Source organism: Pelophylax lessonae (genome assembly GCF_965119305.1).
Source record: "Pelophylax lessonae genome assembly, chromosome: 1".
Taxonomy (NCBI): domain Eukaryota; kingdom Metazoa; phylum Chordata; class Amphibia; order Anura; family Ranidae; genus Pelophylax; species Pelophylax lessonae.
In genome coordinates, this window is record NC_138768.1 from 379,904,618 (window position 1) to 379,918,346 (window position 13,729).

General features: G+C 45.0%; 1 protein-coding gene across 1 annotated transcript in view; it reads left to right on the forward strand.

The window, feature by feature from the left end:
- The window catches only part of JAK2 (Janus kinase 2), a 365,079-nt gene that overhangs the window by 195,620 nt on the left and 155,730 nt on the right, over positions 1-13,729 (forward strand). The window contains exon 4 of the mRNA XM_082260416.1: positions 12,691-12,808. Within this exon, the coding sequence (XP_082116542.1) occupies positions 12,691-12,808 (118 nt within the window). The remainder of the gene's footprint in view (positions 1-12,690; positions 12,809-13,729) is intronic.

Here is a 13,729-nt window from a genome sequence, read left to right on the forward strand (position 1 = left end):
GCAGTGCTGGCTGATACTGCTGTGGGTACTGCTGGCTCAGGCTGGTACTGCTGTGGGTACTGCTGGCTCAGCCTGGCAGTGCTGGCTGGTACTGCTGTGGGTACTGCTGGTGGGAAATGCTGGCTAAAGACTCGGGAGCAGTGCCGCGCTGGAGGAAGATAGAGGTTCCTGTATCTCGGTCAGTGTCCTCACAGGCGAAGTGCATTTGATATCACTCCACCTGTGACTCACTCAGACAGAAAGGAGCCGGAACTATACAAGAAACATTGGCTCCGTTCTGACAGCTCAGCTGCGACAGACAGACCAAGCGTCACAGGGGGCCGGACCAAATGATTTCAGGGGCCGCATATGGCCTGCGGGCCGTAGGTTCCCCACCCCTGCTCTAAACTTTTAGCTCATACAAGGAGAGGACTGATCAGTGATGCAGCCAAGAGGCCCATGATCACTCTGGATGAACTGCAGAGATCTGCAGCTGAGGTGGGAGACTCTGTCCATAGGACAACAATCAGTCGCATACTGCACAAATCTGGCCTTTATGGAAGAGTAATAAAACAGAAAAGTTATTCAGCGCTACGATCATATGGAGAGAAAAGCTGCTGAACACCAGGATAGGTCAAACCTAACAATACCTATAATAAACAAAATACAAAAAATGGTGCAGTGCTAAAACAATTGATGGGCATATAAAATATGTATTAAATATATGCGATGGTGAATAAAACTATATATTAAGAGTCCATAAAGGTCCACAAAAGTTGGCAGATCTCCAGTGCAGGAAAGGTAAGAATAAGACACCACTGCGGCCGTGATTCCTTCACCATAGTGTATTAAAGCCTCTCACCTCCAGCATTCGACCACTAGGGGTCACTGAGCATTATGCAATAATTGAGAGACAGCTAAAGGACCACGATCCGCACAGGATTTCCACAACCACAGCAGGACTCAGAATCCATCATCCCATAAAATATATAAAAGAGATCTAATGCTCTCTGTTTCAACATATATTTATTAAAGACATAAAATATTTCACTCACATGAAAAGCACTGTCACAGTGCTCAATGCAGGCATGTAATGTCTGGTACAGACATCGGAGCGCCGCGGGTTACGTCAGACTCCTCCCCCGTACGCGTTACGTCAATGGGCGTGACTTCGTCAGCGAGGTTAGAAGAAAGACCGCACCCGCTCCTATTTAAAGCCGTCTCCTAGCAACCTGACGCTGTACTCATATACAGGAAGTGAAGGAGGAATGCTGACATTGCACCCCCCTGCCGGGATCCCGCCCAGCTTCCTGTAGACACCGGAATTAGACATACATGCCAGCTAATGAAGTTTTAGAGGGACATTACAACACTGATAAGCCCCCAAATACTTACAATAGAAACATTTATTATAAAAGCAATAAAAAGCAATACCTTAATAATGGGACTGCCGAAATTGCTGTTTACTTACCAGAAGCGAAGCAGCATTATTATTTCAGGCAAAGTCATTTATTATATTTAAAATAAATAAAGATAAAATCAAGGCTCCTAAAACAACCGGAGTATGACTTATACCGCGGCACTCTGAATTAAATCTCTAATCACAACCAAAGCACCATTCCTGAATTGATTTTATACAAAAAAAGAAAGGAAAAAACATATTATAAGGAAAACACATATACTGTACATAAAATCAAACCAAAAGCCAAATATAAGTAAGAAGGGGGGAAAGAACTGAAATTATCTATTGGAGATAAAACAATTTAAATCAAAATCTACATTAAGTCCCCCTGGTGCTAGAACTTTTGTGCGATAAATCCAGAAAGATTCTCTGCAACTTGTCGCACAAAGTTGCCACCCCTCCAATGATGTGGTGTTTTTTCTAGACCCCAAAATTTTAATCCTATGGGATCACGATGATGGTACTTCTTAAAATGTCTGGGAACACTATGATTAACTTTACCCTGCCTGATCTTACAAATGTGCTCTCCTACACGCACATGTAATGCTCTAGTGGTTTTCCCGACGTACTGTAACCCGCATCCACACTCGAGCATGTAGACTACGCCCTGTGTGGAGCAGGTAATAGTCTTTAATCGGGTGAACCTCTTGTGTTGCAGTAGCAATTAATTCTTTCCTCCTTTTGACATTAAATTTAGAGCTCTTGCAAGCGGTGCACTTCCCGCAAGCATAGAACCCCTTCAAAAAGGGGAATAATCTGTTGTCCACTGCTGCAGGCGGGTCAAGCTGCTACCGGCGTTTCATTGACGATCTCCTTTTGATCTGGAAGGGAGACATGTCAAGTTTGGAACAGTTTATGCTGAGGTTGGATTCCAATAGCAGAAATATTCAGCTGACATGGAATGTCAGCACTGACAAAATTGTTTTCCTGGATCTGGAGATCTTCAAGGACAATGGTGCCCTTAAGACCCGGACCTATTTTAAACTGACGGATCGGAACTCCTACATAGCCATGAGTTGTTGCCATCATCACTTATGGTTGTGTAACATTCCGAGAGGGCAATTTCTGCGCATGAAGCGCAGTTGCTCCTTGGAAGAAGATTTCCGCTCCCAGTCACGGGTTTTAGCCTCCGGGTTCCTTGAGAAGGGTTATGACCCCTCACATATTAACAACGAAATGACCAGAATGGGTATGGTAGAACGCAAAACTATTCTTGCAGGGACACAGAAGGCAGCTCCTAGTAATGAATTTAGTCTTATATTGGACTATAACATCCAGTATAGAAAATTTGAGAGCATTATTGCCAAATACTGGCCGATCTTAAAACATGACCGGATCTTTGGCCCAGCCCTTCCAGAAAGACCTAAATTCATTTACAGGAGGGCCCCGACCCTAAGGGACCGTTTGGCTCCGGGGATAGTAGACCCACCTGTAGCAGTGGACAACAGATTATTCCCCTTTTTGAAGGGGAATTTACTGGTAGGACACCAAAATTTACAAACGGCACCAATTTTTTACTGGCAAAAAATCATGAAATTTACTGACAGAGCCAAATTTTTTACTGACAAATAATATTTAAACTATAAACATGTAGATAGTGCTATTATCAATGTGTTTACATTAACCAAAAGTCAAAAACCATATTTCTCTATTTACATGAAGGTCGGGTTAATATAACCCGGCCAGCGCAGAGTTCCCCCATATATCAGAGTGTGCAGAATACCCCCTTACAATGCAAGGGAACTCTGACGTAAAGGGGAATGCTGCAGATCATGCTCTAACGGGGGAACTCTGATTTAAGGGGGGGGGGGCTCTGGTCACCAGAGGCCACCTTATACCAGAATCCACTGCATTCTCATTTACTTTAGAGTTCCCACTTACATCAAGGTCTGCAGCATTGCCCCTCACATCAGAGTTTCCCATTATATCAGGGTTCGCTGAGTTCCCCCTTGCACTGTAAGGGAAAATCCTGCAGACTCTGATGTAAAGGGGAATGCTGGGAACTCTGGTGACCAGAGACCACCTTCCGCAGAGTGAATATGCTAAGGTAAGAGGGGGGTTACTGATATAAGGGGGAACTATTATATCATTGCCCACTTACATTATTGTATTCACTAGGGATGCACCGAAATTTCGGCCACCGTAATTATCGGAGGAAAATGAGCCTTATTTCGGCCGATAATGGGTTAACAGTGCCGAAATTAATATGGCCGCCGTGATGAAGGAGGAGGGCGCAGCGCAGGGCAGGTTTTAAAAGTCCCGCCTCTGGCCGGCCGCCCGCCTCTCAATGACGTCCCTACTATGATCTGTGTATGAATGGAGGGACATACCAGGCGGGGGGGCGGGGCGAGCGGCCGCTAATAGAACTATGTGATCCTTCCCTGTCAGCTCAGTGGTAGTGTGTGTGAATGAGAACTGACCTGACACCGGCGGGGGGAGCGGCCGCTAATAGATACAACTATGTGAGCCTTCACTTCACTTACATGTCAGGCACGTATCTCCTCTGACACACTACCACTGAGCTGACAGGGAAGGATCACATAGTTCTATCTATTAGCGGCCGCTCGCCCCGCCCCCCCCCCCGCCCGGAGTGTCCGTTTATTCATATACATCGTGCCGCTGACAGGGAATTGAAGAGAAGTTAAGGCTCACAGATACAGTTACAGATATTAGCGGCCGCTCCCCCCGCCCTCCCTCCCGGTGTGTCACTTCATTCATGGACAGAGAGGGACGCTGATGCGGGGGGAGGGGTGAGGCAGCTTACCATTGGTATTAGTATTAATTATGCAGCATGAAGGGGTTAATGTATTGTCACTGCTGCATTAGTGACCGACCAGTGGCAGTTAATTAACCCCTTTGTGCTGCATTAGTGCAACCAGTATCAGTGCAACCAGTGTTAATTAACACTGATACTGGTTGCACTAATGCAGCACAAAGGGGTTAATTAACTGCCACTGGTCGGTCACTAATACATCAGTGACCAGCAGTGACAATACATTAACCCCCTCATGCTGCATAATACTAATACCATTGGTAATTAAATTAACCTATTGCCAACCCATCACAGTACATATACTGTGACAAGGTGGCAGCGACAGGTGTACGTCGCTGCCTGTTTTTGGCGTATGCCCCTCTTCTACCCATTTTAAAATTATTTGGGGAAAAAGTCATTTTCGGTTTCGGTTTTCGGCCAATGGCATCCTGCATTTTCGGTTTCGGCCCAAAATTTTCATTTCGGTGCATCCCTAGTATTCACTCTCCCCTTACATCAGTGACCCCCCCCTCAGACCGGCCTGGTGGCGCTGTCACTGACCTCCTCTCAGGTGCACCGTGCAGGGCTCAGTCAGGCGGCTCCAGGATGGTGGCTCTGGTTTTATCCCATAGTCTCCTCTTCACAGTCCATACACGTCTGACTTCTCCCGTAATCTCCATCCCCGCTCTCACCCTTGATTCCTCTCCAAACTCCCCCTCAGAAACTACAGACATGATAAGAGATGGTCAGAGGATGCGCACAGGATACAAGAGGTGGTCAGAGGATGTAGAATTGGTACTGGTGGCGGTCAGAGGATGCGCACAGGATACAAGAGGAGATTTGAGGATGCGGACAGGATACAGGAGGAGGTTTGAGGATGCGGACAGGATACAGGATGAGGTTTGAGGATGCGGACAGGATACAGGAGGAGATTTGAGGATGCGGACAGGAGCCTCTGGGCTCCCACTCCTGCTGGGAGGGGGGATTAACCACTTTACCACCGGAGGATTTTGCTGTCTTCCGTCCAGGCCACTTTTTGCGATTCGGCGCTGTGCGACTTTAACTGACAATTGCGCGGTCGTGCGACGCCGTACCCAAACGAAATTTACGTCCTTTTTTTCCCACAAACAGAGCTTTCTTTTGGTTGTATTTGATCACCTGTGCGATTTTTACTTTTTGCGCTATAAACAAAAAAAGAGCGTTTATTTTGAAAAAATAACAATATTTTTCAAATTTTTTTTATATGAAATCCCCCCCAAAAAAAATGTAAAAATCAAATTTTTTTTACATTTTTGGCCAATTTGTTTTCTGCTACCTATGTTTAGTTAAAAAAATCGCAATAAGCGTATTTTGATTGGTTTGCGCAAAAGTTATTGCGTTTACTAACTAAGGGAAAGATTTCTGTCATTTTTGGTGTTTTTTTTTTTAACGCGTAATGGCGGTGATCTGCGATTTTTTTTGCGGGACTGCGACATTGCGGCGGACAGATCGGACCCTTGACTGACATTTTTGACACTTTTGGGGGTACCAGTGACATTACTACAGTAATCAGTGCTATATATATGCACTGTTACTGTAAAAATGACACTGGCAGGGAAGGGGTTAATTTTATTGGAGAGGGAGGGGTTAATGTATGCCTGGTGCTTACTGACGTGTGGGGGGGGGAGGTGACTGTGTGACAGAAGGACAGATCGGATGTCCAGCTATGCTGAACACTCCGATCTGTCAGTCCCTGTCACTATGGAGATCGGCCCGCTGTGTTTACACACAGCGGGCGGATCTCCAGACTCGATCCCCGACGATCGGGGCAGAGCAGCGACAATCGCCACTGCTCCTCCCCTGGCCCAACTCCCGCTGTGAATGAACACAGCGGGAGCGAGCCTCCGGCGGCGCGCGAGCGCCGCCCACAAGGGGCGGAGTCCAGCGACGTAGGTCTACGTCGCTGGACGGGATCGCGGCACTTTGCCGCAGTAGCCTCAATGTAAGCGGGGCTAAAGTGGTTAAAGAGGAGGTGTGAAGATTTGTGCTGGCAGGAGGTATTTTTGCATGAGGGAATGAATATTTCTGCTGGGATGAGAGGGTACCTTTGCTTTACAATTTGAGCTGCACCGCTTTCCCTGGAACCCACAATAGGGCTGAGTGAGTTGAACCTCATTTAGGCAAACGGATAAAAACATTTTTCTTAGGCATTGTGATTTAGAGAAGGTCACTCACACACAGGGGGCGCTCCAGTCCAGAGTCCAGCAGCTTCTCCAGCCTGTGGAAAATTCGGTGTGCAGGGAAGGGGGGGGGGGATCCCTATTCACCAGCGGGGTAGCGCTACATAGAGATTGGTAGAGATCATTGCCATCACAGCAACATTGCAGATCAATGCTACCACATTTTGAAAGCACAGAAAAAAGTAAGTGTGAAAGAAATGAATAAAACGATTTTCCTAGCAGAAGCCTATGTTAATAACATTTTTACTTCAATGGCCGGAGATTTGTTTATGGCTGGGCAGGCAGATACCGTGTAGGACAGTTTGTGTAGTGCAAGTATGGTATTACAGAATGCATTTTATCTGGCTTTCTCCCAGTATAAAGTGAGGTAAGGCATTTTAAGGCTTACATTACAAGTCACACCATGCACAGCCACAGCGTATGTACAGGAATGTGTCCTCTTCTCATATTGTTCTAGATAACCCAATCATCAGGCAGTGAGCAAGTAAGCACTAAGCAGGCAAACTACTTACTGCAGGCTGTATGAGGCCGTTCCACTCGCTCGGCTCCTGGAGTCCTGGCGCGCTGTGGCGGGAATGCACCGCCCATGACATCATCACTTGCCTTCTGACGAATAAGCACCACTCAGTGTCTAGCCAGACCCGCCCCCAGCCGAATGCAGCATCGAAGCAGCTGATCATCTCGGGCATCTCCGGAAACTGCGCATGCACAGTTCCGAGCGGAGCCGGTCACAGCCATTTTTACGGGCACTTTTCTGCTGCTACGGGCATTTACGGGCAGGAGAAAGTGCCCTGTTTTTACGGGCTGTTCGTAATTCTACGGGCGGTTGGCAACACTGCTCAAAGAACTTAGTAAAACTATACCTAGACCACTGTTCCTGATCTTTGCTCACAGTATTATGACAGGAAATGTACCAGGTGATTGGAGGAAAGCTAACGTGATAGCGATATTCAAAAAAGGCATGTCCCAGGAAATGATAGGCCGGTCAGCCTGACATCGATAGTATGTAAACTTCTGGAGGGGATGATAAGGGACTATATCGTAGAGTTTGCTAAAGACAACAACATCATCAGCAGTAATCAGCATGGGTTTACGAATGGGCGTTCTTGTCAAACCAATCTGTTAACATTCTATGAGGAGGTGAGCTGTGAACTAGATAGGGGGAGACCAGTGGATGTGGTGTACCTGGATTTCGCTAAGGCGTTTGATACAATTCCCCACAAGCGCCTAATTTATAAAAAAGGGTCTGCAGGCATCGACCACAAGGTTTGCTCTTGGAGTATTGGTAGAGTATAGACTAGACAATACCATGCAATGTCAAGCCGCAGCTGCCAAAGCCGGCAGAATATTAGCATGCATAAAGAAGGGGATGTTTTCCAGAGATAAAACTATAATTCTACCACTTTATAAAACTCTGGTCCGACCACATCTGGAGTATTCTGTCCAGTTCTGGCCGCCAGTCCTCAGGAGGGATGTGTTGGAGCTGGAAAGAGTCCAGAGAAGGGCAACTAAACTAATTAGGGGATTGGAGGACCTTAATTATGAAGAGCGTCTACAATCGCTTAATTCTCCCTGGAGAAGAGACGCCTGAGAGGGGACATGATAGCAATTTACAAATACCTCAATGGTGATCTCAGCATAGAAAAAAGGCTATTCAGTCGCAAGGATTGCATGAGGACGCGAGGACAAACAATGCGATTAGAGGAGAAGCGTTTTAACCTCAGGCAACGCGGGGGTTCTTTACTTTTAGGGCTACAAGATTGTGGAATTCTCTACCACAAGAGGTAGTTTCTACGGGAAGTATGGCTACTTTCAAAAGACTCTTGGACATACATCTCAAGGATCAGAACATTAAGGGGTATGAGAGATGATTAGGGTCACACACTCGTACACAGGTTGAACTGGATGGACTGTTGTCTTTATTCAACCTCAACTACTATGTAACTATGAATTCTACTGCTTATTCTATCATGAATGTACTGCTCTATATTTAAAGGGAAGATGCTACCACCACTCCATGCCCTTGATCGTCATGCACTTTTCCAACATGACAATGATCCTAAACACACATCTAAGGCCACTGTTGCATTTCTGAAGAACAGGGTGAAAGTGATTCAGGTTGAGTTCACAGTATTGCGATGTCAGACATCACATGTGATTTGCTGCGTATTGCTTTGCAGATCACATGCGAAGTCTGTGCGATACAATTTCAGCCATACAGATTGTATAGCTGAATTCGCATCGCATTCAGACAAAAATGGTGCGGGACCCTTAATTTTGTCCACACTGGAATCGGAGAACATGGATGTTCAAAACCATACGATCTGATTCCTGCACCATTTGACAGTTTACACTGCGATCTGCGAAACAATCTGGGGGTGGGTGTCATTGACAATCATCTACAGCAGTTCGTGTAGGGCAGTGTGAACTGCCTGCCAGAGACATTCGATCCGGGAACCCGCACTGGAATCACGCTGGTTCCCGCATCACAATAATGTGAACCCAGCCTCAGTGGCCAAGTATGTCTCCTGATCTGAATCCAGTCAAACGCCTATGGAGAATCCTAAAGAGACAAGTGGAGCATCATTCTCCATCCAGCATCCAGCCTCTAAAAGAGGTGGTTCTTGAAGAATGGAAAAAGATAGATGTTGCAATATGTTGCCAACTTGTTCATTCCACGCCTAGAAGACGGTGCTGTTCTTACAAATCATGGAGGTCATACAAAATACTAGATGTTTTTACTTTTTCTTGTGGGGTGTGTCCATTTTTGCATCAATAATTTGAGTAAGCCCCGGTTCACACTTCTGCGAGTGCCGGGTTCGCATGTAATGTCGGAGCGCACTGCTCCGACATTACATGCGATCAGCTGTGTGGTGCGAGTTTAGCCATACAGTTTGTATGGCTAAATTCGCATCGCACCCGGAGCAAACACGCACAGGAGGCATTTTTGCAGCCGCATCAGGATCGGATCGCACAGCGGTTCACACTTGTGCGATCCGCTCCTGTGCGAACTGCACGATCGCACTGCGATATGCGATCAAACTGGGGGTGTCGTTAAGATTACATTGACACCCCCAGCGTATCGCATATGGCAGTGTGAACTGCTGGGGGTGCGTGTGCGATGCGGGAACAGGCTGCGAATTCGCAGCCTTCCCGCATCGCATAAATGTGAACCGAGCCTCAAACTGAAGATTTGTCATCCAAGTTATAATATTAACCTTACTTTCATTTAATGAGCTAAACAAATGTTCTTTGAAATTCAGTTTTGTCAAAATTTTGGAAATTGATCTTGTGTCCTGTGAGGGAACCACTTGGCACCCCAATTAGGTGCTTTCTTCAGCCTCCTGCCCTCCAAACTGTTCCAGCAGACCGTGATCTAATACCAGCCTTTTACCTCAAGCATCATACACAGACAAGATGTTGAGGTATACTCCAAAGGAATGACTCTTTATTGAAACTCAAACACATACTTTATACTGCACAGAAGGACATTCCCCTCTTGAGGATATTAGCATGACAATGCAACTTCAAACACCAATCCAATTAACAGCTAACTACTAACCGTGATCTTAATTAACCAGTAATATAATTAAAGCGTTTGTTTCCCTAAAAAAAAAAACAAAAAAAAGAAAAAACAGATCATGTTCCCTTAAAGCATGAAATACAGCACAGTGCTCGTGCTGTGTAATTTGGTCACCCCATCACCTAAAAAACCTGACTGATCCTGCCAGTTTCTACCCTCCCCCCTGTACACTGACCACGGTGTATCACAGCTGCTGAACCCTGACAGCATATGTGTCTCCGTCATCCGCAGCTATCTGCAGCTCTCCTCTGTCTCCCTCTGTTCTCCCCTCCCCCTCCCCCTCCCTGTTTGTCAGATCACTACTGCTGCTGCTACAAAACTTTATAATCTTTACACCATCCATTATCTGTTAGATTACAAACTATATCCTAGTTCCTGTGCTTCATTAAAAGAAAAAAAAAACGATTTCTACCTGTTTACACAGCGCCGCTCGGCCGTCACGTGACTCCCAACTCTCTCCTTTCTTCCTCGCCTCCCCAGCTGACGTCAGATGAAGTTCTTGGCCCCTCCCCCTAGAGATGTCAGACAGGGAGAGAAGAGAGCCGGGAGTCATGTGATCGCTGATAGGAGCTGTGAAAACAGGTAGAAATCAACCTTTTTTTTAAATAAAGCACAGGCACTAGGTTACGGTTTGTAATCTAACAGAGGGGATGATGTAAAGATCACATAGCGGCTTTACAACCACTTTAACAAGTCAATTAAACAATCCTAGGTGTCCAGACTTTCAGACTTTCCGGTACCAGTCTTCAACAGTCCATAAGACAAACTTATACAATGTTCCAACAGTCTGCAAAGGTGGAATTCATTTATCTTCATAGATCCCTTGAGGGATATTGTTGATAAATAATTCTGTCACAAGTGAAGGAGCCTCTCCAACCCAGTCTGCAAAAGGGCCACCATATTTTCTCTGACCATCAACCTGTACAAGATTAATATTACCTCTTTCCATCCATTCCAGAAGGGAAGCTTTATTGTCCTTATTCAGGGAAGTAATCCAAACCACGCTTTCAGCAATATTTAGCTGGTTGTCCATCATTATAGAATCACTTGCTTTCTCCGTGGGCCATAATCAGTGGGTAGGAGGCTTGCCCCTAGTCCTCTCCAAAAGCCCCTGTCCTGGTTTGGTCTGTCACATGTTCATTCAGATATTGATTAAAATCTTACTTTGTCTTTCGTTCATTGACAGACACAGCTCCAGATCTTCTTGACCCTTGGGTTTATGCTGGCCCCTACAGGAGTAGGACACTAGGTGGAAAAAGTTTGATTACGCCTATAGGGCAGTCCCAGGGGGTATACTCCCACTTCCTGCTAAGGCTGTGTTGTCTTGTCGTTCACCCTATCTGGTGGTTCACAGAGACAAAGTGATGCTTAGTCCCTGAGAGTCGTTCCTTGGTAGAGTCATCTCTGATTTTTATTTAAATGAAGACATTGTGTTGCCTACCTTGTGTCCTAAGCCTAAGCATCCTAAAGAGATTGCCTTACATTCTTTGGATGTGGCTAGGACAATCGGGGTGTACCTTGCTGTGACTGAGTCATTTAGAAAATCTGATTCTTTATTTCTCCTTACGGATGGACCCCATAAGGGGCTGGCCGCGTGTGCTGCGTCCATTTCTAAATGGTTCAGGCAGACGGTGGTGCAGGCCTATTCTATTAAGGGTCAGGATTCTCCTTTCCCTGTTAAGGCGCATTCTACAAGGGCACTTGGGGCCTCTTGGGCCTTCTGTCATCGGGCGTTGGTAGTGCAGGTTTGCAAGGCGGCCATTTGTGCACACTTTCGCAAAATTTTATAAAGTGGATGTGTTGGCATCTGCGGATGCTTCTTTTGGCCATAAGGTTTTGCAAGCCGCTATTGGAGAGGACTAGTCCTCTTTGAGGGTGTTTTTTTGTTTTTGTCAGGTGAGCTCCAGTTGTTCTTGTTGAGCTCCTGTTTTACCTGATTGGCTATGTTCAGCCTTTGGGAAGTGTTTCTTGCTGTGTTCTTTCCATCCCTTATGTTGACACTGCTTTGGGACAACCCAAGGGTCAAGAAGATCTGGAGTGGTTTCCGTCAAGAAAAGAGAAAACTGGATTTTTGTCTTACCGTAAAATCCTTTTCTCTGATGTTCATTGATGGACACAGCACCCTCCCCTCTATTGAGTTGGGTTTTATGTTCTTCTGACACTGCTTGTTACAAAACTGAAGACCTATAGCAGGAAGTGGGAGTATACCCCCTGGGACTGCCCTATAGGCGTAGTAAAACTTTTTCCCACCTAGTGTCCTACTCCTGTAGGGAGCAGCATAAACCCGAGGGTCAAGAAGATCTGGAGCTGTGTCTGTCAATGAACATCAGAGAAAAGGATTTTACGGTAAGACAAAAATCCAGTTTTTCTAAAGGGGTGTACTCATTTATGCTGAGCACCGTATGTCTTTCCCAAGTACGTATAACAATGCTTACTAATTCATTTAGAGTAATGTAGTGGTAAGTGAATTGTTGGAATCTCTCACAGTCTAGTGGTCTAGCTATATCTATGATTTTCTACTGAGAGTCATACAATTATAGTTTAGTAGACTTTCTGCTGAGACCAGAGAAGCATGCTTTGGTAAAGCTATTCCTTTATAGTTTTTTTGTGTTTTCTAATGGTAAAGGGGAACTTTTTATGTTAAAAAAAAAAAAAAAACAACCTAATGAGTTTATCCAAACTTTTGATTTTACAGGTTTTATTTCCCACAGTGGTACAGCAATGGAAGCAGCCGAGCATTTCGCTATGGGATTGCAAGGGGGTCAGAGAGCCCAATTTTAGACGACTTTGTCATGTCTTATTTGTTTGCTCAGGTAAGAGTGCAGCCTCTGCGGTTTCCATACATTGCCCATGTATTTACTGAAAGAACACTTTTTTTTGCATTTTCTTTCCTGTTCTCACTTGATTTTGTGTGCCTTAGCATTTTGTTATCAGCTTAACCTCTTCAGCTTTACAAAAGTAAGCATCATTGTTATTAAACGTGGCCTAATTAGTTTCATGAACTGTAAGACCTAATTAGTTTCATGAACTGTAAGAATCCTTGACTAATTATAGAGCGTAAACAGGTTTGACAGCTGGTGTTTTCTTGATTTGGGTATCTTTGTCATGATCAGCCCTTGTTACTTGCCTGTGATGGATGAAGGAACTGAGTCCTTACTATATGTGCACATTTTTTTGGCTGTGCTTCAAGATTATGTTGCATCACAAAGCAGTTTTTTGTGCTTCTGCTTCCTGTACAAGCTTAGATTTGCCACTCCTTACAAATATGTACAATACTATAGTAACTGTTTATATTTTGTATCTTACTGCAGTTTTGCTCTCCAAAGTCCATGAACATATGTACAGTATCTCACAAAAGTGAATACACCCCTCACATTTTTGTAAATATTTTATTCTATCTTTTCATGTGACAACCCTGATGAAATTACACTTTGCTATAAGTACCTGAAATAATAATAATAATACAATGTAAAGTAGTGAGTGTACAGCTTGTATAACAGTGTACATTTGCTGTCCCCTCAAAATAACGCAACACACAGCCATTAATGTCTAAACTGCTGGCAACAAAAGTGATTACACCTCTAAGTGAAAAGGTCCAAATTGGGCCCAAATAGCCATTTTCCCTCCCTGGTGTCATGTGACTCATTAGTGTTACAAGGTCTCAGGTGTGAATGAGGAGCAGGTGTGTTAAATTTGGGGTCATCGCTCTCACTCTCTCATACTGGTCACTGGAA